The sequence below is a fragment of the Saimiri boliviensis genome, chromosome X, assembly GCF_048565385.1.
Source record: "Saimiri boliviensis isolate mSaiBol1 chromosome X, mSaiBol1.pri, whole genome shotgun sequence".
Classification (NCBI taxonomy): Eukaryota; Metazoa; Chordata; class Mammalia; order Primates; family Cebidae; genus Saimiri; species Saimiri boliviensis.
In genome coordinates this window covers 104,942,048-104,964,908 of record NC_133470.1, presented here as the reverse complement: position 1 = coordinate 104,964,908, position 22,861 = coordinate 104,942,048, and the positions used below count along the sequence as shown (strand labels likewise).

Here is a 22,861-nt window from a genome sequence, read left to right as displayed (position 1 = left end):
TTACTTTCTGAGTACTACTTTAAGTTCTGAGTGAATTTACTTCACAATTAAAGGAGAGAAAGACAAATAGAACTTTAGGTCCTGTATGAGCTGAATATATGGTTTCCCTTGACTTCCTCCAGGACAGTCACTCATATATAATGGGACATGGCCAGTGTGAAGGACGAGAAATCAGTCTGGACAGTGACTCATTCTGCTCTTTCCGCTCTTGGCCTCTAGGCCCACTTCATTACAGTATTAGAGTGTTGGGCATGAATACGGTCTACTAGTGATTTTGACTTTCTTGCTGGAACAATGGAGTGGTATATACTTTTCATCTGAGCTATTGTATGTTGCTACAGAGTTGGCCACATGGCCAGTACCAGTGAATCCATTACCTTGTTTCAAAACTAGGGTTGGTGATTGCTAGTAATCAAGGAAGGGGAGCAAAGGGACTTGGCTTCTAATACTTCACAGATTCACACAGCTTCAGAACAGTAAGGGATTTGAAGATTGACTCTACCTTTCTCCGTCATTATACAGATGGTGAAACTGACATTTAATAATTGCTGATTTCTTGTAATTTTCAAGATAAGCGAAATTAAGACAATTTTTCCTGACCTTTCCGCTCTCTTTACCTCTGCAGTACTTATGAGAAACCAGACCTCCTTTTTTCGTTTGGAATGGCTATAAGGTCAGAGAAGAATTAGCTAAATGATGCAATGGAATTTGCATCCAACATTTATTGTGATAATGGCTTTGACTTTTGGTTTATTGAGAGAAGAATGTGATTGTTTGCAGAATGTTTCCTTCCCTTTACCCATGAATATAATTGAAGTTTTAAGGGAACTTCAGATCCCAGAGAGTTAGTTAAAAAAAAAAAAATAGTTACTACTTTTCGTTTAAAAGGGCTTATGTCCAAAGATGATTTACCTGGCTGAACAAAATAATCAGACATTTCTCCTTTTAATTAAAATAACAGGAATGTGAAGGCCTCCATATTTGGGAAATGGAGGTAATGAAAGTGCTGCCTATGATGACTTTGGCTCTTGCTCGAGTATTTTTAAGATAAGGGAATTTATTAAATTTATTCTCACTCTATATTTCATTTTTCTTTGGAAAAATGTGATACGTGGTTAAGTGACAATAGAATCAAAGAAATGTCTCGTTCTCTTTTACCTCATTGTAAAATGAGCTGTGTTACAAACACGTAAAGAACAGCATTCTTCACATCCCAGAATGTATCCTGCTTGCTTCCTTGTTCTTTTCCGCTGATCTGAGCTGGTGTAAAGAGGAATGCAAGTTAGGAGGCAGAGGAAGTTCTTCTCCTATCCTCTTGTGAGTAGGAGGAATTAGAATGAAGGAATGTTATCAATTATTCTTTTGTTCTTAAAGATGAAGTAGACTCAAAATTATTAATTAGGAGAAACTCCTCAAACTGCTATGTTATTCATACGCTATGTCAAAATCTTTTGTAATAATTTTAATGAAGTTATCCTTTACTGAAATATCTCCATTCTAAGTATTTTTGCTAATGAGATGCATTTAAAAGTAATAATAAAATAGAGATGAAAAAGTACTTATACATTTAATTTTATTTCTACCTTATGAACACATTTTTCTTGTTACTATGTACGAAATTGCTGAAAGTTTAAACAGTTGCCTTAATAGTATAAAATAATACTGTGTGAGACCTTTGACTTTATGCTTCACCATTGAGACCAAGGTTGGAGTGCTGCTGCCTCATTAATCTCAAAATTGCCTTTTAAGTGGGTGGGTAAAGACAAGGAGGCAACTGTGAGTTGATAAAATGCTGTCTGATGACCACAAGGAAGCCCAGGGTTCATGTAACGATATATCCTACTACATTTGATGTATCTCATTCTATGCATGTAAAATCTGGGAATTTCACTGCCACTTTATGTTGCAAAGGCAAAGTATAATAACCTTTGAGAAAGATGTAAAAATGTGAGTACACCATAAAAATATGTAAGCTAAGAACATTTTCATTGTACACTTAGTTAAAATGTTTTAAGCCCTTATAAATATGAAAATGCAAACTTAAATGACTGTCCACATAAGGAAATTTAACCTCAAGCCAAACTCTTCATGTTTAATTTGAAAAATATACAGACATACTTAATTTTTATCTAGTTCTTATTCTGTCATATGCAAAATATAGTGAAGCTAAGTGTTTTGCTTCAGAAATATAAATCACAGAGATCTCTTAAGAATTCCATAAAATTTTATCTGATAACTTGTAATATGAACCTGAAGTTGTACAAAGTAAGGAATTACTCTGCTAACATCACATTCTTCAAAGGTTGAGAAAATTTTGTAGGGAGTTTATTTTATCCTCCTAATTATTAAAGTAATCTGAGCATACATGGTCATTTAAACAATTCTAGGCCTGCATAAACCTAGCATAAAATTAACAATTGATGCTAAATATTATTTATTCCTGGACAATTTCATCAATTTGTGAGTTTTTTTAATGACCAGAACTGGAAACCTTAGTATTAAGGGTTACTGAAGTCTACAACAAATCACTGATAAAGGTGGAATTGGAGCTGTTGGCTTCTTGACGTTGGATCCTATGGGAATCGTGATACGGAATAGCAGCACTACTTTACTGCCTACACTCTAGAGGCTAGCCCATTCCAGTCTAGTTATTGACGTGGAAAAAAGCAGGCTGAGAAATGCCAGAAAGTCAAGATTACTTACAGATTATTTTTTTTTTTAAAAACTGTAATATGAAATATTTGGTAGTGGTGTATACATACAGGGGCCAATCAATTGCACAGTGGTTTAACAATTATAAAAAATTGTATAATTTCCACCAACATCCCTCACACCAACCCCCAACCACCACAGTCTGCCCCTGGTAACCATTCTACTCTAGTTCTATGAGGTCAAGTTTTTAGATTCCTCATGTAAGCAAGATCATGCAGTATTTGTCTTTCTGTGCCTACCTTGTTTTACTTAGCATACTGCCTTGCAGGCTCATCCAGGTTGTTGCAAATGATTGGGAAAAGGATACAAAATTTTAGATAGGAATAGGTTCAAAAGATATACTATATATACAACATGGTGATATAATTAATATATTGTATTCTTGAAAAATGCTAACAGAATAGATGCTAAGTGTTCTCACCACAAAGATAAATATAGCATGTAATGATATGTTAATTAGCTAGGTTTAGTCATTCTACAATGTATATACTATTTCAAAACCTCTTGTGTATGATAAATACATACAATTTTGTCAATTTTAAAATATTAATAAAAATTGTATCAGTTGAAAAATAGAAAAGTCCTATTTTAAGTTCTTCCAATTCTTTTAAGTTTAAATTTTTCAGATTCTTTAAGCATCGGGATATTACAGAGTAGACATTGGACAATTGTGTGATCTCTTTACAATGGAAAATAATTTTGGTTTTATAGCAAAAGGGAGTATAGTTTAAATTACAAATAAATCCAAGATGTAGCGAAAGAACCTTAGACATAACAGTCAGGAGATCTGGGTTCAAATTTAGGCTTTGCCACTAGTTAACTGCCTTATATCTTTAAACATTTTTTTTTTTGTATTTTTGATAGAGATGGGTTTCACTGTGTTATCCAAAATAGTCTTGATCTCCTGACCTCATGGTCAGCCCGCCTCATCCTCCCAAAGCGCTGGGATTACAAGTGTCAGCCACTGTACCCAGCCATCTTTGAATAGTTTGTAACCTCTCCAGGATAGTTTCCTCCCTGTAAAAATAGATTCTGGACAAGATGTTTGCTAAGTTCCTGTTCATCTCAAAGATGATCTTAATTCTTTTAATTTCAAGACTCTTTAACTCTTCTTAACTTCTCTAAGACTTACCATCATTTTAACATAAATGGCCTTAAATTACATAGCCTCCGTTTAGTGATCCTAGCCTAGGACACAATGAGTGTACAATAAACGCTTGTTGTTGATGGTGATGTTAAAGAGTTGAATTGAGTGACCTATATACATTTCCTTCCATTTCTAAAAGCCTGTGATTAAGAGAACAATCAATTGTATTTGCATTATATCTGGCACTTAAAAAAGATAGTGCCCTGTTTTCTTCAACTCAGCACTGGTAAGAGTTATATAACTGTTGACTTTAAAATTCTGTTTTTGTTTTTTGTTTTGAGAAAGGTTCTCACTGTGTCGCCCAGACTGGAGTGCAGTGGTGTGATCATGGCTCACTGCAGCCTCAAGCTCCTGAGCTCAGGTGATCCTCCCACCTCAGCCTCTTGAGTATCTGGGATTACAGGTGTGTGCCACCATGCACGACTAATTTTTTGTTTTTGTTTTTGTTTTTTTAGTAGAGAGATGGTTTCACCAGGCTTGTCTCAGACTCAACTGGAATCAAACTGTCCACCTGTCTCACTCGCCTAAAGTCCTGAGATTATAGGCATGAGCCACCGCACCTGGCCTAAATCTCCTTTTTTTTTTTTTTTTTTTTTTTTTTTTTTTTGATGACATTTTGATTCGGAAACATTCAACAAATATTTTAGGCAATGTTCATAAAGGCAAGTGAAAAATCTTAACACAGGCTATCATAATAGAATAGTAATTTAATTTGAGGCTCATAAACCAACTAAAGAATGACGTTTATTTATGTGCATTCTGCTTGTTAGATGGCAGGAGACTATATAGATGTGGAAGTAATCCAGAAAAGCATTTCATCTCTAGCCTGGGAGAACTGATTTGATCAATTTAAACAGGTAGCTAACTAAGTGTATCTCTAGTTTAGTACGTTGTTAGGCTGAAATTTTTAGTTTCTCTCTGTGATTGTCAGGGCACTTTGTGTTCACTGCAAGTCACTCCTAGTGTTCCCACTTGAGGATTTCAAGGAAGTAAAAAATCTTCTTTTAAGCCTTGATACCATTAGCACATTCTTTGCTCATTATTACCTGTAACATTCCTCCTCATCAGTGAGTCACCAATAGGCCTACACACAGGCCAATCTGTAAAGTGCAAAAAGTTATTTTATAGCTGAGAGCATTCGTAGTATAGACTTTATTATGGCAGGAAGGCAAGCGCAAAACACAATTTAACCTTAGTTTGGTTCTTAGTTCTGGAAGGTTCTTTTAGGATACCCAAGTTGAATACCCAAGTTAGTCAAATCCTGTGAGAAATCTGCCTCCTCTTCCTTACATCTGTTGTATTTTCACCATGAGTCTCAGAGTATTACTGGGGATCTTAGCTAGCTAGCTCAAATTCAAAGAACTAGATTCTTTACCTTAGTTCTTTCCCACATTTTGCTCTCCAGGTCCCCATTCTACAAGAACTCCAAGACTAATTCTGCCTTCAATTTTCTTGTTTCTCCTGGCCACCAATTCCTAATGTCCCCCTCCACAAGTTGACCCGTTTTCTACTAACTAGATGTAAACATTTATCCTTCGTCAGCGTTGACTATTATCCTCAAAATTCTGTCATCAATCACATCTTAACCCCTTATGCCCTATCAATGATACATAGACTATATTGGGTACAAAATATATTTAAGAATGTGTACATAAAGAGTATGGGATATGTTGCACGTGTTTCGACAAACATTATGCTTCTAGTCTTGAGTCATCCCTTGGGGTTCCAGGATACCTTCTTCTCCTGTGTATACCAAAGTCTGTGCATAGTCAAGTCATGCAGTCAGCCCTGCAGAACCCACATATGTAAAAAGTCAGCCTTCCCTGTGCATGGGTTTCACATTCTGGAAATACTGTATCTTTGATCTGTGCTTGGTTGAAAAAAAAATTCATGTGTAAGTGAACCTGTACAGTTCAAACCTGTATTGTTCAAGGGCCATCAGTGCTAATTTTAGAGACATGTCCTTAGAAGAAGCGTTGTAGACTTGATTTTTAAAATATAGGTATGCATAGTAAATGCCAGAGTCCTCTTGGTTTTACTTTAATCTCCAAGCTGTTCACTTTTAGTCTATAGAATTAGATGAGACCCATATGCTTGCCTGGAAAAAATAAGGATAATGGGTTCCCTGTAATCAAGGATACAAATTTCACATCCATCTGCTTAGTGGTTCCCAAGTGTTGATGTGGAGACTTGCTTCCAAATGACTACACAGGCCGGGCGCGGTGGCTCAAGCCTGTAATCCCAGAACTTTGGGAGGCCGAGGCGGGTGGATCACGAGGTCGAGAGATCGAGACCAACCTGGTCAACATGGTGAAACCCCGTCTCTACTAAAAATACAAAAAATTAGCTGGGCATGGTGGCACATGCCTGTAATCCCAGCTACTCAGGAGGCTGAGGCAGGAGAATTGCCTGAACCCAGGAGGCGGAGGTTGCGGTGAGCCGAGATCGCGCCATTGCACTCCAGCCTGGGTAACAAGAGCGAAACTCCGTCTCAAAAAAAAAAAAAAGAAAAGAAAAATGACTACACAGAAATCATTTGGGGTGCTTTTTCGGAAGTATTGGTTGCAAGGCCCCAATCTCAGATAAGCTGAATCAGTAGTTTCGGGGTAAGGCCTAGGTACCCACATTTTAAAAGTGATATAGGCAGTTTGAATGTATAGCCAGGATTGGAGAGCACTTAGAGAACTTGTAAGAAGTGTTCTTCCAGCTCTCTGTTTCTGTGGTTTAAGTATCCAAGAAGCCTTCTTCTATCGGCTCCTGACTTTCCACAGGAGACAAGCAAGATGTTCACCTAGTATTATTTCCTTTTGGACTTCTTCAGAGTAGTTCCATACTAAATAGTTGTTGTTATTGTTTTAGTCGTAATGATAACTCCTGAATTAGGCTTAAGTTTGTAACAGTGTAGTTATAGCTGAAGAGTGCAAATTCAAGTTAAATCACAGCTAAAGCAGGGCCAAGGAATAATCTGATTGTCTTGAGGAGGTGGATCTGTGAGGTTTTCATTTTTGCAGCCCTGTTTTGGTATGGCATGTGGAAATGGTCTACCATTAATAAGTCAATACGAGTTTAATTTAGCAGTTCCTCCTATGTGATGCTACAGAACACAGAGCTCCTTCTGGGGGCAGCTTTGAGAAGGCAATACGAGTGCAGATAGAGTAACAAATTGGATTTTGCAGTACAAGTAAGGAGGATTTAGAAATTTCAGTATTCTTAAAAGAGTATTTGATTTGGATGGAGAGGGAGCTGACTTTCCTTAGAGGCTCCAAAGAATGATGGGAATGGTTAAGCAAACTAGATTCTTTATTTAGGTGACTTTTAATTGCATTACTTGGGATGTTTGCTATTTATTTACTTGATCTTTGCCCTTGTGCTAAAAGCAGGAAGGAAACCTGTTTTAATAAAGACTTGGGATACTTTGGTTTAAAATGATGAAGGGGGATTAGAACTTTGGTATTATCTATCAGGGATTCAGGATTGGTAAATGGGGCAAGGGTCTCTGTCCCTTAGATAGGGAAGTGCTGTTCTGTTAGTGAAATCTTGTTTTCATGATTCCCTCCGCTCTGAAAGTTGGTGTTTTGTAGGAGCAGCGTTAGACCCAAAATAAAAGAGTAGGAAGTGCAAACCTTGTGTAAATGGTGGATCTCTCCCTTTTGCTGTGTCTAACTTGCTATCCCTCAATTTAAAATCTTAAACTGTATCCACAGATTAGGGTTTACTTCAGTGCTTCTTTAAAATGCAAAATGTGACCCGCTTTTAAAACTTTTGATTTACATATTTGCAAGAACCCATTTATTGTAGGAAGCAAAGAACAGCTGTATCCTCCCTGCTGTTGGTTGTTTCAATCAAATCCTTTTAAAACACTAATTAGGAAGATTAGGATTTCATATTTTTTCCTTAACAACAGAAGATTCTTGGTATAAAGTTAATGAATACATACACTTCCCAGAGTGTCTTTTCAGAAGGTATATCCTATGTATCTTCAAATCAATGGCACATTTCCAAATTTTAGAATTGCTTTATAGCTGTATCAGGAAAAGGGAAAGACTGTTGTTCCAAAGAAAGTTATAAGGAGGTGAACTCATCACCAAGCTATATGGTGAGTATTTTTTCCACAAGGTATTGTAAAGCCAAAAACCATCACCAAAAGTAGGAAGAGGTAACTGGGTTACGCACTCTGTATTAGTAGTCACAATGAAATGCAATGTCTTGGTAAAAGAGGACACCAAGGAAATCACTAATGATGGCACTCAAGTTTTTAAGAAGGTACTATAACAACATATGAGCATTAAAAATGCATTTGCATCCTACTGGAAGCCTGAATTATTTTTTAAAAGCTCAGATGGAAAGCTCAAGATGTGTTTGTTCCATGTGAGTACTGGAAGTGGGTGGGGATACACAAGTAGCTTGCTGTCTCAGATACTTCTACATGGACAGTACAACTTTTAGAAATGGGGAAAAATCCAATAAGAGAGAATGGTGAAGCTTACAAGGTCAACAGGTTATGTACAAACTGTTTTTTAGGCTGTATAAAAAGAGAACTTGGTGAAATTCTTTAAAAGCAGTCATGCGTTTGGGAGTTACCTCAAAAGGAAGCGGTTTACTGGAGTAGCAGTGTGTCCATTTGGTGATCATGGTGCAAAGAACTTGATAAGAGAAAAACAATATTTTCAATGGCCTCTTTGTCTAATAAAGGAAGATAAAAGGAACATACTATCTCCATAATTGTCTTCGGAAATTGATGATGAAGTGAAACTAGGTAAAACTTTAGTAAATAAACAGCTATTCAAGGTACAGTTGACAAATTAGACATAAATAGCTCACCAGAACTAGATGAAATCCTCCTATATTTTGAAGGAACTCAAAGTTTTTGATTAATAAAGCACTTAATAATGTGCTTTTGGCAGGGTTGGCAATCTTGAGTTTCTACTTGATCAGCAGTATATTTTCAGCAATGTGATTTTAAGTAAGTATACAAAGTTTGTTTGGGGTAAAATTTTAATTCAAAATTGTGTAAGATATGGAATATTTCTGATTCAGGAAACGATAGTGAATTTATAAATCTAAGTCATGACTATACATTTGTTAACCTTAAAAGCCTATGCTTATTACAGATTTTATTGTAGTGAAAATGTTAAATTATCCTGGATCTTCCCTGTGAGATGAGTTGTGAAAGTTCATTGTATTACTATTTTCTCATTAGTACTATCAATTATTACGAAGGTATAGAATCTTAGTTCAGCCATTGATGATAACATTACTTATAGGTAGGATTCCAACTAAAAAAAAACAAAGACCTCTAAAGCCTGGAGTCTTCTGTTGTCTGTGTTATTTAGATGGCGATTTGGAAGTGTAGCTAAGATAATTGGGATATCCGAGTTGGCGCGAGAGGAATGTTAAAAGGTAATATTGGCAGAATGTTAGAAACTTAAACAGTTCACCTTAGCTTAGGTTAGATGTTCTCCCACTATTGGTACGTTTCCATTAATGTGTAAACTGTGTATAATCAGTAGCTTTATTCCAAAAAGTACCTGATCTTTTGGTAGGCACTGGCTGTATTTGCTGTGTGAGAATGTGGTAGCAGGATCAGTAAGCTCAGTTAGTGTGTGTGACTCACTAGAATATGGACTAGCTGCCTGTTTGGGATTATAATTGGTCTAACAAAGCACATATGGAGAGTTAAAGGAGTTTGTATGCTTTTACAAAAATTTGTTATTGTCTTATGTGATTTATTTTCCTTCATTACAAAAATTTGATTCAAAACATTTGTGTTCTTTCTTTCTCTCTCTCCCCACTCCCCTTAGAATAACATAGCTGATCCAGAAGAACTGTTCACAAAATTAGAGCGCATTGGGAAAGGCTCATTTGGAGAAGTTTTCAAAGGAATTGATAACCGTACTCAGCAAGTGGTTGCTATTAAAATCATAGACCTTGAGGAAGCCGAAGATGAAATAGAAGACATTCAGCAAGAAATAACTGTTTTGAGTCAGTGTGACAGCTCATATGTAACAAAATACTATGGGTCATATTTAAAGGTAATGTGTGTGTTGTATTATTTAAGTCATAAGGTATTTTCATTTGAAGTTTTTTTCTCTTTTTTTAAAGGCAATGTCTGAAATTAGGATTTGGCAGTCTGTGGCCTCTAGGCAGAGTCCAGCTCCATTTATACTGCCAAATAAACCATTGTTAGATTTAGCAGCTGTATCCTAAATGCATCCCAGTATTCAGCTGCACCCCTTTTCCACACCTGAACTTTTGATTTGATGGAGGAGCAGAAATGCAGCTGGTTCTGGAGACAGATCCTTTGTCAGGAAAAAGCTATTCCCCCTGGGTTTCCAGACATTATGCTCAATGATCTTGTCTGTCTCAATCTCAGAATTGATGGAACATGTAAGTATGTCACTTATTTCATTGAGTTATGGTGGTTAATTATGCATTTCTGTTTCGCATCGGGTTGTCAGCTCCTTCATGGCAGGGAGTTTAGCTTAACCAGTCCTGGTACTTACATCACTTAGCCCAGGGTTTGGCACATTTTAAGCACATGATAAATATTTGTTAAAATGGAATTAAGCGGAATAACATCTGCCTCCCCTTCTAAAGAAAATGTGGATTTTTACTGGTTCCAGAATCATGGGATTAGCAGACACCTAAAGTTCCAGCAGATGGAGATGCTACTACATAGCAGAAAACTCGTTGATAAAACCCAATGTTCTTGGGTTCCAAAGTTAGAAGTCAGGATTCATCTCTGACAATAAATAGCTGAAAAAAAAAAAAAAAAAAGGCTCCACAAACTCTAGCTTAGTTTAGAGTTAAAATCATTTTAACATTAAAATTGTTTATCCTCATATTGAAGGTTGTCAAATGAAGGCTGTGCTACATCTTTGCCTTTCAGGGTTTAAAAGTAGGGAAGTGTTTGTTGATACTAGTTGATCTATAGGTCAAAAAGAGTATATCTATAACTAATTAAGCTGTTGGCCTGCATAAAAATTAATGATAGTATTTTATGCTCTGCTGCCCAAATAAAACTTTGGATATCCATCTATATCTTTTCCAAATAACCTGTCTTCAAGTTTACAGATTCTTTCTTCCGTTTGATCAGTTCTGCTATTGATACTTTATTGCACTGTTTCATTTCATTCATTATATTTTTCAGCTCTAAAATTTGAATTTTTAATATGATTTAATCTCCTTGTTAAATTTATCATTTTGTTCTCCTGATTTCACTTGTTTCTTTGTATTTTCTTGAAGTTTTCTGAGCTTCCTTGATACAATTATTTTAAGTTCTTTGTCAGGCAGTTTATAAATCTCCATTTATTTGGAGTCAGCTCCTGGGAAACTGTTGTGTTCTTTTGATGGTGAGATGTCTCCTTGGTTTTTCATGTTTAATATTGCCTTAGGTTGATGTCTCTGCAGTTGATAGAGCAATTGCCTCTTCCAGACATTACAGGTTTCAATATGAAAAGACCTTCTTCCTCTGTAGGACAGTGTGAGACCAATGGCTGGGTGGGTTGCAGTGGTTCTGTTCCCAATTAGGGCGTAAGAGCCCACATAGTCTCTCTGCAGCTCTGTCAATTGAGATTAGTGTTAACGAAGATTGGAGGGGTCCTCAGTGGTCAATACCTTGGGTGTCTACAACAGTGATGAGGGTTGTTTGAGGTCTTTGGTGGCGAGAGCTGCTAGGGTCCTCCCAATCTCTTTTTCTTCCACTAGAGAAATCATGGCTGACTAGATCCCTTTTGGCATTGGGTCTGGCTTGTGGGCCCACTTGAGGTGGCACTAGCGTCTAATGAGTGATGCCCATGGAGTGGCCAGAGCTAAGACTTCAAGCATAAGCATGTCTGGAGGGACATGCTCTGAGGCTTAAGCCAGTAGTGGTACCAATGTCCTAGGTACAAATACCCCCTACTGCTGCACAGAGCTATAGTGGCACTGAGGGTGGGGTGAGGCCTAGCGCTTTGTAGTACCTGAGTTGGTGTCTGGAGCACAGCCATGCTCAGAGGGACTTTGGCTCTGAGCCAAAGTGGGATGTGAGCTAGCTTACTATGGCAGTAATTGGTGCCAGTGTGTGAGCTGTGGATGGGCACAGTGCAACCACTTAGCTGGACTGGAGTCCAGAACACAGCCTAGCTTTCAGTGGTGGCTATGTGGGTGCCTTGAGCATAGGCAAACTCAGAGAAACCTTGTTTCGGGGAACTGGGTATGAGCTAGCTCACTGTGGCAGTGACTCCAGTGTCTGAGATATGGTTGAGCTCAGTGAAGACACAGAATCTGGGTCTGGAGTGTGGGCACTCATGGAACAGCCATGACTCAGAGGTCAGGAGCCTGCACCAGTTTTGAGAGTGGTGGCTTCCTCCATGTGGCTCAACAATGTCTTCTTGAGATGAGAGAGTTTTGTAGCCATGTCTCCCTCTCTGGGGTTCCTGAGCAGGAATGACTGTTGGCTACCGCAGTAGCAAGAGATGCCAGTGTCCTCTGCAGAGCAGACCACTGGGGACCAAATGGCTTGTACTGTATAGCGATACCAATAACCACCACCTTTCATCTTTGTTCCTAGACATCTCCTGGCCTCTCAGGTATGCTGATCTCATCAGTGATCCTTTCTGTGGAGATATTCTTTCTTTTTTGTTCCACTGTGTTGCTGCAGATTGTTAAATGGGTCCTTGAATCCTTCCAGGGTTACTTGGGTTTGTGGATAGCTGTCTGTATTTGGCTTTTTTTTTTTTTTTTTTTTTTTTTTTTTTTTTAGTGTGTATGTGGAGGCGGGGGTGATGAAAACTGGTATCTCCTCTGCCATCTTGGTGACTTTGTCATCACTTTCTTGATCTATCTGTATCTATCTGTATCTGTATATTAGTTAATACTGATAGAAATTCATTACAAATTTCACTGTTTACAAAACATTATTCTAATATTAGATGTATGTGGAATGAATCCATAATAGAATGAATCTTTAAGCAGCCAAACAGCCACTATGTATTATACACTGTTTTAGGTGCTGAAGATATAAAAGTGAACAAACTCACTACTGTTGTCAAGGCACTCACAGTCCAGTATTGCATGGAAATGATGCAGATTTTATGATTAAAGTATGTACCAGATATAGATGATGCACAAATAAGTAAGTAGTCACTTCTGTCCTTTTCAGGAGTGGCATTAATAAAAGGCCTCCAAAAGGAGGTGATAATGCTAGTAATTTCTATCCAATTTTAGCATTTACTTCTAAGTATTAGCTGTTACTGTATTTTACTACATACATAATTATTTGGTCCTTTGTGTGATAATTTTGCTTTCATATTTGTTTTTAAAAAGCTAATTAAGCCCATCAGTTCTTTTTTAGCTATCTCATAAGTGATTATGCAGTCTCAGTAGTTTTAGGTTCTCCTCCTAATTCCCATACAATTCCTTGGCATCACACATCCCCACAAATTTGTTGTTGAGTGAGTGTGTGTGTGTGTGTGTGTGTGTGCGCGCACGAACCCCGCGTGTGTTATTTGCTCATTCTGGTTTACTCTTCCTGGATTGAATCCCGGTAATTCCAGACCCACTCTAGGGCAAACCTGAACCCTTGCTACTTTAGGCATCTGTGACACTACATTAATTTTGGTTGCTGACTTAAAATATTAAGTAAGCCCTCTTTAAAATGGCTATTCCATAATATATTGAAAATTGATACTGATATGGTTTGACCATTTTATTGGTTGCTTATAGCCCTTATTTATTCATATTCAGTTACTTTCATGGAAAATGATTTACAGCTCTGTCTTATTTTCCTAAGAGTTCATATAGGGTGTTTTCTAAGTAGCACAGTAGTATACATGTATTAGTCACCCAGTATTTACTTAATCTTTAAATAATTAAAAACTAATTTTTGTTTGTCCCAAATTTTTATTGTCAAATGTATTCAGACCAGCCAGTGCTACAAAACCATTGTCCAAGATACCTTCTTAAAGGATTAAATAGAATTATTTTTATCTCCTTCACCCATCATTAATTAAACTCTATGATATAAACCACTACTTTGAAGAACAGATGCTTCATGATAAAACTGTAGAAATGTGCACCTGGCTTATGTTGATTATTTGTGTTCCGAATATATTTAAAGTAAATAAATGTGTGTGTATACACATGTCTCTCTACAAGATGTGTATATATACACAGAGAAAGAAATATTCTATAATCTTATAACATTTTCATACTAGTTATTTAAATCACTTTCTTAAATTGACAACTCATTTATTTTCCATTTACATTACAACATAGTATGACTGTGTCGGTTTGTATTTTTTTTTTCTAAACTAAAATCGCATCAAATGTAACAGGATTCGGTTTCATGTAGTCGAAGTAAGTCAAGGCCCCATTCTCTTAGTACCATCAGGGAACTACATTATCAGTCAGCTTACATACTTATTGTGGCCCATTGTTGCATTTCAGGTGATATGGATGATTTTGTGAGTCAAATTAATTGAACAAACCAGGAAATGGGTTGTTCTTACACAGGATGTCATCCATAACTAAGACCTCTCTGTAAACGGGAAGAAAAGGTTGTTACATTAGAGAGAAAATTATATGCTCTTTGAAACTGTATGCAGTTGTAGTGATTTCCGTGAGACATGCAAAAAATGTAGTAGGTATTCATTTTGACTGAGCTCACTGTATAACTTCATTTTTAAAAACAGGAGTTAAAAACCAGACAAACACATCAGTATGACCACAGTGTTTTCCTTTAATTTCAGTTCACTGGGCAGATTTTCTTGACAAAGTTAGTCTTTATGAAGAGTGCTAAAATAAGCAAACCCTTCCCTTCTGATCTCATAATATTGGAATAATCTTTTATAATCTTTAAATATTTTTCTAGTTCAATGTAAATCTTAAAATGACACTCACTCAGGCATTGAATAGAATTTGAATCATGCCTTTATTTGCTGCTGAAAATTGCCTTTAGATTTCTGTGTATGTTAAGGAAATATTGCCTCTCACCTACCATCACCAACATTTATGAAAAAAAAATTGAGTGAAGTAAATATTTCAGAATTGTCTGTATAGTTTTGTGGCCTTCTCATTATTTTTCACTGAAACTGTATGTGCTTACAGCCAGTGTATGTATGCTCAATGCCTCTGAAATATTCTTTTATCATTAACTTTTTTTTTTTTTTGGAGTTCTCTTACAAAACTTGAAGAAAATTGAGGATGGAGAGTTTGTTCCATCTTAAAATGTTCTGTTCTCAAAATAGCATTAGCTTTAAACTTAATATAATGCACCTCCAAGAAGCCCCATACTAGATTCAAGGCAACAGACGTTTATTTATTAAGTACCTACTATGTGTGTTCCTCTTATTTGGCATATTGTGTTTAATCTCATCTACTTTGGTCTGACAATTTCTAAATTGATGTCTCTGGTTTCATCCTCTCTGCTCAGCCCCAGATATGTGTTTATAAGTTGCCTCATGTTAATAGCCTGCTTATCTGTGAGTACATCAAGGCCAGTAACCCTCAAAAAATACAAACCTAGGGAGGTCGCATTTCAACTAAGTCTTGAGTATGATTTTGGTAGGGGTTGGGAGGTGAGAGGGGGATAGGGACACAGTATTCCAAGCTGGAAGAAAATAGCTCAGAAGTGGTAAATTTTCTAGCCATATTCTTGGCAAAATGATCTCTACTGTCACTTGCAGTTTTATAAAATCTTATGTGCTAGGGTTTTTTTAATTGGATAAAATATACTTAACACTAAATTTGCCATTTTAAGTGTACAGCTCTGGGGTGTTTTTTGGTTGGTTGGTTGGTTGGTTGGTTGGTTCTTTTTTGCTCTTTTTGTGACAGGGTCTCACTCTGTCACCCAAGCTGGAATACAATGGTACAATCTCGGCTCACTGCAGCCTCCACCTCCCAGATTCAGTTGATCCTCCCACCTCAGCCTCCTGAGTAGCTGGGACTACAGGCGTATGCCACCACACCCAACTAATTTTTTGTACTTTTTGTAGAGATGAGGTCTCACTATGTTACCCAGGCTGCTCTCAGACTCCTGGATTCAAATAATCCTCCCACCTCAGCCTTCTAAAATACTGGGAATACAGATGTGTTGTGCAACCCTCACCACCACTGATTTCCAGAACAAATAAGGATTCCTTATTTCAGACCTAGAAATTGATTAGTTATAATTTTAATGCTTAATGGTATATACTACTTTATAAAATCACATTTTAAGCTTTCTGTGAACAGTTCTTAGTGACAGACAGTTGGCAAGTTTCTGTTTTGAATTAGTACAAACAAAAAGGCACACATTGTTTTTAACTTGGAAAACAGGTGCTTTCATTCATGCAGAACTGCAAAATAGAAAGGCAGGTTTTATTATATTTTTCTTTTAAATATCAGGTGAATGAGAAGCTCTCTGAATTAATATGATTTAGTGCTTGTTAGAAACAAACTGTGGCAAAAGAAACAATTTATAACCTATCCACCATTTTAAGAACCACTTTTTTCTTCTCTTGAGAAAAGTATAAAGATACATTAGATTCCCAGTTCTCAGGATGCAGGTGCCTAAGTTTTATACACAAATACAAGTGACATGAACCTTTCCTGGAACTCCTCTTCCCTCACCAGTGTTGTGGGAATTTATTTCCTCTATTTCCTAATGTAGACTTCACTGCTAACCAAGACTCTCAGCTTTCTGCTTGCAGTGCAAGCTGGCCATCTATGGCAGGACAGAATAGATGTCAAGATTAGTGGAGGAAGTGGTAGGGGAACACCGTTCCTCCTTCTCTTACAAATTCTACATGGTGTCAGCATCTGGAAAAAAGAATCATTTTGTTTTAATTAACTGAGCCCTCCCTTCGTGATCCCTAACCCTAGGCCACATCCCATTCCCCACACTACACCATCAGTTCCACTCTGATTCTTCAACCCTCTTCCCATCCCCTAAGCGCTCATCATCATGTCACTGGAGTCCATTCTTTGCCTTGATAAAGTCACATCCTCATGGAGATGCTTGGACATTTTAAACTGGACTCCTGATTACCTCCCAGGGATTTTTGTGTTTGAGGGCTACTGGCAGTAGCTTGAGAATCTTCACCCCACAGCTGGGGCTGTAAAGGTGAGAAATATGTTTCTGGCATCCCAAGTTGAAGCACAACACTGAATATATTTTTCCACTAGAAATATTGTTAAGCCATAAATAGTAGTGAGTTTCTATGCTACTCTTCATTCTATACTATGAATGAATACATTTGTGTGAAGTTGTCTTTGGGGAGGATTCCCCCAGCAACTTAGGCATTATTTTTATGGGAAAATGCTTGCTTTTAAAACTCCCAACATCTTACTTTTGAAACACAGTCCAGTTACTACTTGGCTGCTGCCAGTATAGTGAAACCAACCATTCTACTTCCAGTCAGCTCTGTGATTCCACAGAAATTCAGAGACTACCACTCATGAAATAGTATGGAGAGAGAGGTGTCCCTTGTATTTCAAGCTATAGCTAAAACAAAAAGGGTTTAATGGTTTATTCCAGTGTTTAACTGATGGAACTGCGTAATGTGTGTGTGTGTGTGTGTGTGTGTGTGTGTGTGTGTGTGTGTGTACACCTGTTTTAGAATTTGTGTACATATACTCCTCCCAGGAGAACCATATCCTCTTGTTAGCTCACAGCAAGGTTAATTCCACCTGGAGTAATCATATTTTTTTTTTTTTTTTTTTTTTTTTGAGACGGAGTTCCGCTCTTGTTACCCAGGCTGGAGTGCAATGGCGCGATCTCGGCTCACCGCAACCTCCGCCTCCTGGGTTCAGGCAATTCTCCTGCCTCAGCCTCCTGAGTAGCTGGGATTACAGGCACGCGCCACCATGCCCAGCTAATTTTTTGTATTTTTAGTAGAGACGGGGTTTCACCATGTTGACCAGGATGGTCTCGATCTCTCGACCTCGTGATCCACCCGCCTCGGCCTCCCAAAGTGCTGGGATTACAGGCTTGAGCCACCGCGCCTGGCCAATCATATGTTTTTAAAGCTACACTTTCCCTTTTTCTTATCCATTTACATCAGAGATATAATAAACAGTATTCTTTCTGAGTTCCATGTGTGTACCAAAAATGCCCATTAACCATAGCTGATAAACGTTGTGAAGTACGTGAAAACAAATGAAAGCCAGCAACGCAAATAAGGGAAAATATCCGTTGTCCTCAAACTCAAACCTAAAATTTCTACAAGCCCTCATTTACCTCCTCATTCTTTAATGTAACTGCCTTTCCAATATCGTCATTCAAGATAATTATTTAAAACTTGGTTTTTTTCTGAGTTTTATAAAAATTACTAATAGTTCAACAATAACAAACTACTTTTATTTGTTTAGCTATATCACAGGCAAAAAGATACGGGGGTAGTCTAAGCTCAGAACTTTAATTTGGAATGTTCTATGGAAAAAATATATTCTGGGTTCCCAAGCAACCACTTTTCAATCTGCATTTTGGAATCTGTTCTTTATTTTTATGACTTTTTAAAATTTTTATTTTTTGTGGCTACAAAGAAGGTGTAAATATTTATGGAATACATGAGCTATTTTGATACAGGCATACAATGTTTAATGATCACACTGGGGTACATTTACTATTTGTGTCACAAACAGTCCAATAATACTTTTCTAGTTATTTTTAAAAGTACGATTAAATTATTATTGACTATAGTCACCCTGTTGTGCTATCAAATACTAGATTATTTCTCTAACTGCTTTTTGTACCCATTAACCATCCCCAACTCACCCTCCCTACTGTCCTTCTCAGCCTCTGGTAACCATCCTTCTATTCTCTATCTCCAAGGGTTCAATTGTTTTAATTTTTCGTTCCGACAAATAAGTGAGAACATGTAAATAAAATCTGTGCTTTAGTAGGTGAGATTTAACATTTTTGCCAGTATGTTATTTTGGCTCATGTTTGTAATTATTAAATTGTTTCATGGCTTTACAGGGGTCTAAATTATGGATAATAATGGAATACCTGGGTGGCGGTTCAGCACTGGATCTTGTAAGTATTTTAAAATAATTACACACACATGCAAGTGTGTGCATATGCACATACCTTATTTTTTTTTTAATTGAAGAGCAATGGCTTTTGGGCACGCTGAGTGGTTGCTTTATTTAGTTAATATGTTCAAATTAAATTCTTTGTTCATGACCACTACCTTATGTAGGTACAGATGTATTGTAGGTTTGAGCATGTTGCTGGCATTCTAAGACTATATAAGAAATGCAAATAGCTTAATAAAGTCCCCCAAATTAGAAGTGGATGTGTGTGTCCATTGCTGTCAGTTTTAAGTTTGACTTTTGCAAGCTTATCCCTGAAAAAACTGAGTGTCTTTAGATTTTTAAAAAACAAATCGTTGAGATAACTGTCACTCAAAGTGATTGTTACTAACTGAATGGTTGTGTCCCCCAAAATTCATGTGTGGAAATCCTAACCCCCAATGTGATGATATTAGGAAGTGGGGACTTTGGGAAGTAATTAAGTCGTGAAGGTGGAGTTCTCATGAATAAGATTAGTGCCCTTATAAAAGACACCCCAGAGAGCTCTCTGGCTTTCTTGCCACTGTGAGAGGGTGCAGTGAGAAGGCCTTCTGGAAACCAGGAAGAGTGACTTTACCAGACACAAATCTGCCAGCCCCTTGATCTTGGATTTATTCCCCAGTCTTCAGAACTATGAGAAATAAATACTGTTTAAGCCACTCTGTGGTATTCTACTATAGCACCTGAATTGACTAAGATAGTGGTACTAGGGTTCTAACCAAGGTAGGCATGCAGATCCAGGTCTTTACAGAGTTCTCTCTGCCTCTCTACAGGTCATTTGGAAATGCAGTGGCATTTTGGGTTGTCACAATCACTTAAAAGTGCTCCTGTCATTTTAGTGGTCAAGGATCAGAATGCTAAAATCCTGCAGTGTGCAGGAAAATTCAACCCAATGAAGATGACTTCACAGACAGAATGCCTTTGAGAAACAGTGGTTGTTCCCCGATTTAGTGTGATGCTATCAATGTTGAGTTTCTTTCCCTTCCTGAAAAATCTTTATTAATATGACACTATTATTTAAAATTCAGTATGACTTATGAGAGGCAACTTAGTGTAGTAGAATGACCACTAAGCTGGCGTAGGGTGTTGGAGGTTATAGGTCTGGCTCTACGTACAACTAAATCTGTGCCTGTGAACCAGACACAGACTTCCTGGACTTGGATGTCCTATAAAACAAAGAAGTTGCACTAAGTTATTTCCAAGTTCCCTTTCATCTTTAATATTATATGATTTTTTATTTGCATGCTTCTGCCTGTGAAATTATAGAGTATGCTGTTTCTAAGAAAGTGTTTTGATTAAAGTAATCAAGTAATGTTTTAATTCTTATTTTTTTAGGTACAGATGAGTTTTCCTAACTGAAAGTGATTAAATATTTTTAAAAGGCTTTAACCCTGACTGCCAGTGACTCAAAGTTTCAAATAATTTTATGAACAGAAATGACCATAAGAGATTTTCTTTCTTTTATACAGAACCATATTTAAACCATTCTAAAGAAACGATAATTAAACTTGATGGAGAGCCTCATCTACTTCTAGGAATTCATGTCAGTTTAATCAGTTCTGAATCTGGTAATCTTTTCCTTGTGTCTCATCTAATTCTTATATCTTAAAGCCTGAGTTCATTTTTTTTTCTCTCCTCTCTAGTGAGAGAACACCACTGATGTTTCTTTGTGTAATAATCCTTCATGTATGGAGTCAGGCTTCATTCTCCTCTTGAAGTTAAATGATCTCATTTCTATTTGTCTTGTCACAGAGCCATATTATTCAATAGTTTTTTCATTAGCTCTGCAAGAAGCCTCTCAATTGTTTCATGATCCTCTTTCCATTTTTTGAATATTAAGCGCCCTTTCCAAATGTATCAGTTGCTTTATCTGGTCCCTCAGGGTGCTCACAATTTCTCTTCCCTGTTTTGGAACTACTGGCAAAGCTAGGTCACTCTGTTCAGCAGTATCACTGATAACAATGTTAAGCAGTGAACACTGGCCTAACCCCAACTAACGACCCTAATCTGTGTCCCCTAGTAGCAGTTTGGTCAGTTTTATGAACTCTCCAAGTTAAATGATTATGATATCTTAATCGCATCCTGCTATTCCGATCTCTACTTAATAAAACAAATAGCCATTAGTATCAATTTCAATGAATGAAAAATGTTGTTAGTGCTTTATTGGCTAAGAATCAAAAGACCTAGGTCTTAAACCCAGCATAACACTGCCTGGCAAATATTGGGCAGCTCTTTATCCTCTTTGTCTCTTAATTTCTTCACATGTCAAATGAAGAAATTGAATCAGTAATCTCTAATTTTGTGCTTCTACCTCTAAAATTCAATATTACTGTGATTTACTTTGAAGCCTCATTTAATTAGACTTTATAGGGAGAGCAAATAATGAGAAAATGTTTATTCCTTCTTAATGTATGTTCCTATACAAATAAATGCTATCATTTGGGGAATCTAAGGCAGGATTAGGTTTAGAGGAAGGCTCTGCTACTAAGAACAAGAGGAAATAAAAGGGATGTTTAGCGGAGAATGTTTCTCACTTTAAACTGGTACCAGGTGCGTAACTAATGGAATAACGTAAGATTACAACTTGTCATTTGTGTCAACTTTATAGAGTGTCTACCTCGAGTCACTCCCATTCTTGAAAAACAATTTATTGTATGTGAGCAGACTTTGAGTATATTGGGCATCATTTTATTGACTTTATTATGCTCCACTTCTTTCCAAAAAGAATTGTTGTGCCTTGCAACAAAAACACATATAAGAAGATGACTAGAATAAAACATGAGCCCCAAGGAAAAGAAAGAATATGCTAACCATAAGAGAAGGCATAACATAGCAGACTGCATTAGGGCCTGGCTGGAAGTCAAAGAAGTGAGGGGAAGATCACGAGTCCACAAATGTACAGTCTTTGAAAGAGTCAAGGCCCCTTTTTGCATATTCTCACTTAACAACAGAGGCAAATCGCACAAGACAAGTACACTGCTCTGGGACAGAGGTATTATCTGTTAGCGACATGGCAAGGTCTTCAGTCATTGGAGAAAAGTTCAAATGGAGAAAAGTTTCCTTGCCACAGAGTCTTTCTTCCCATCTTCCTCCAATACCCAGTTAATTGAGATTTTACTTTTATTGAATTTTAACATGAACCTAAAATATAGCAGATAAGCTCATGAATCTTTAGGATTCCCTTTTTGTTGTTTTTACTTAAATATTTTTTAAAATCTTCTGTAATAGAGAATATGCTGGCTTGTTTACATTAGGTTTAGATGTTCTTCAGGATGATAGCTAGTAGGCCGTACACTAATCTTGCCCAGTCACTTAAATAACCAAGGATATACCTCCTCTGGCCTTGCTAATGTCCTATGATCAGATGATACTAATTACCCATCTTAAGTGGTATGATATTTGTCCTTCAGTTATTTTGTAGTACCTCAGAAGTTCACAGCCAGCCATCAATAAAATAGTATGCTATTTTCACCCTTTCTAGAAGACTTTAGAAACTAATCACTACTGTTTAAATAGAAACTTTGGGGTGGAAGTTGATAGATTTAAAAGTAAATAGGTAATGTTACCTAGGAAAGGGACCTATTGAATTACAGACATCCCTGGAGTGTACTATATACCCAGACCACAGTTAATATTAGATGGTGAGACCAAAGTATGAGTTCTATTTTAAGCTGTTAAATTTCAACATGAAAGTGCCCTTTATTCAGCATAAATATGGCATTCATGAAACATGAAATACACAAGGTGCCAAAGAGCTGTGGATCCCTCCCAGTGTGAGGCAGAGTGGGCAATGTTTGATTTTCACCACCTCTTCCCTCCTTCCAGAAGCAAACAGAACTCTGCCTCGGCTCTGACTTTAGATTCCCACCTTTTCCTGTAATAATATTGTACAGTCCACTGTTTGTGCTTTATGAGGTACCAGAATTTTAAAATAACCATTTATTTTAAAGAGGGATTTTCAGATAT

The 22,861-nt window shown here is 37.1% G+C and overlaps 1 protein-coding gene across 1 annotated transcript in view; it reads left to right on the top strand.

The window, feature by feature from the left end:
* STK26 (serine/threonine kinase 26) overlaps positions 1-22,861 on the top strand; it is a 53,107-nt gene that overhangs the window by 21,456 nt on the left and 8,790 nt on the right. The window contains exons 3-4 of the mRNA XM_039464074.2: positions 9,661-9,891; positions 18,801-18,857. Coding sequence (XP_039320008.1) covers positions 9,661-9,891; positions 18,801-18,857 — 288 coding nt within the window. The remainder of the gene's footprint in view (positions 1-9,660; positions 9,892-18,800; positions 18,858-22,861) is intronic.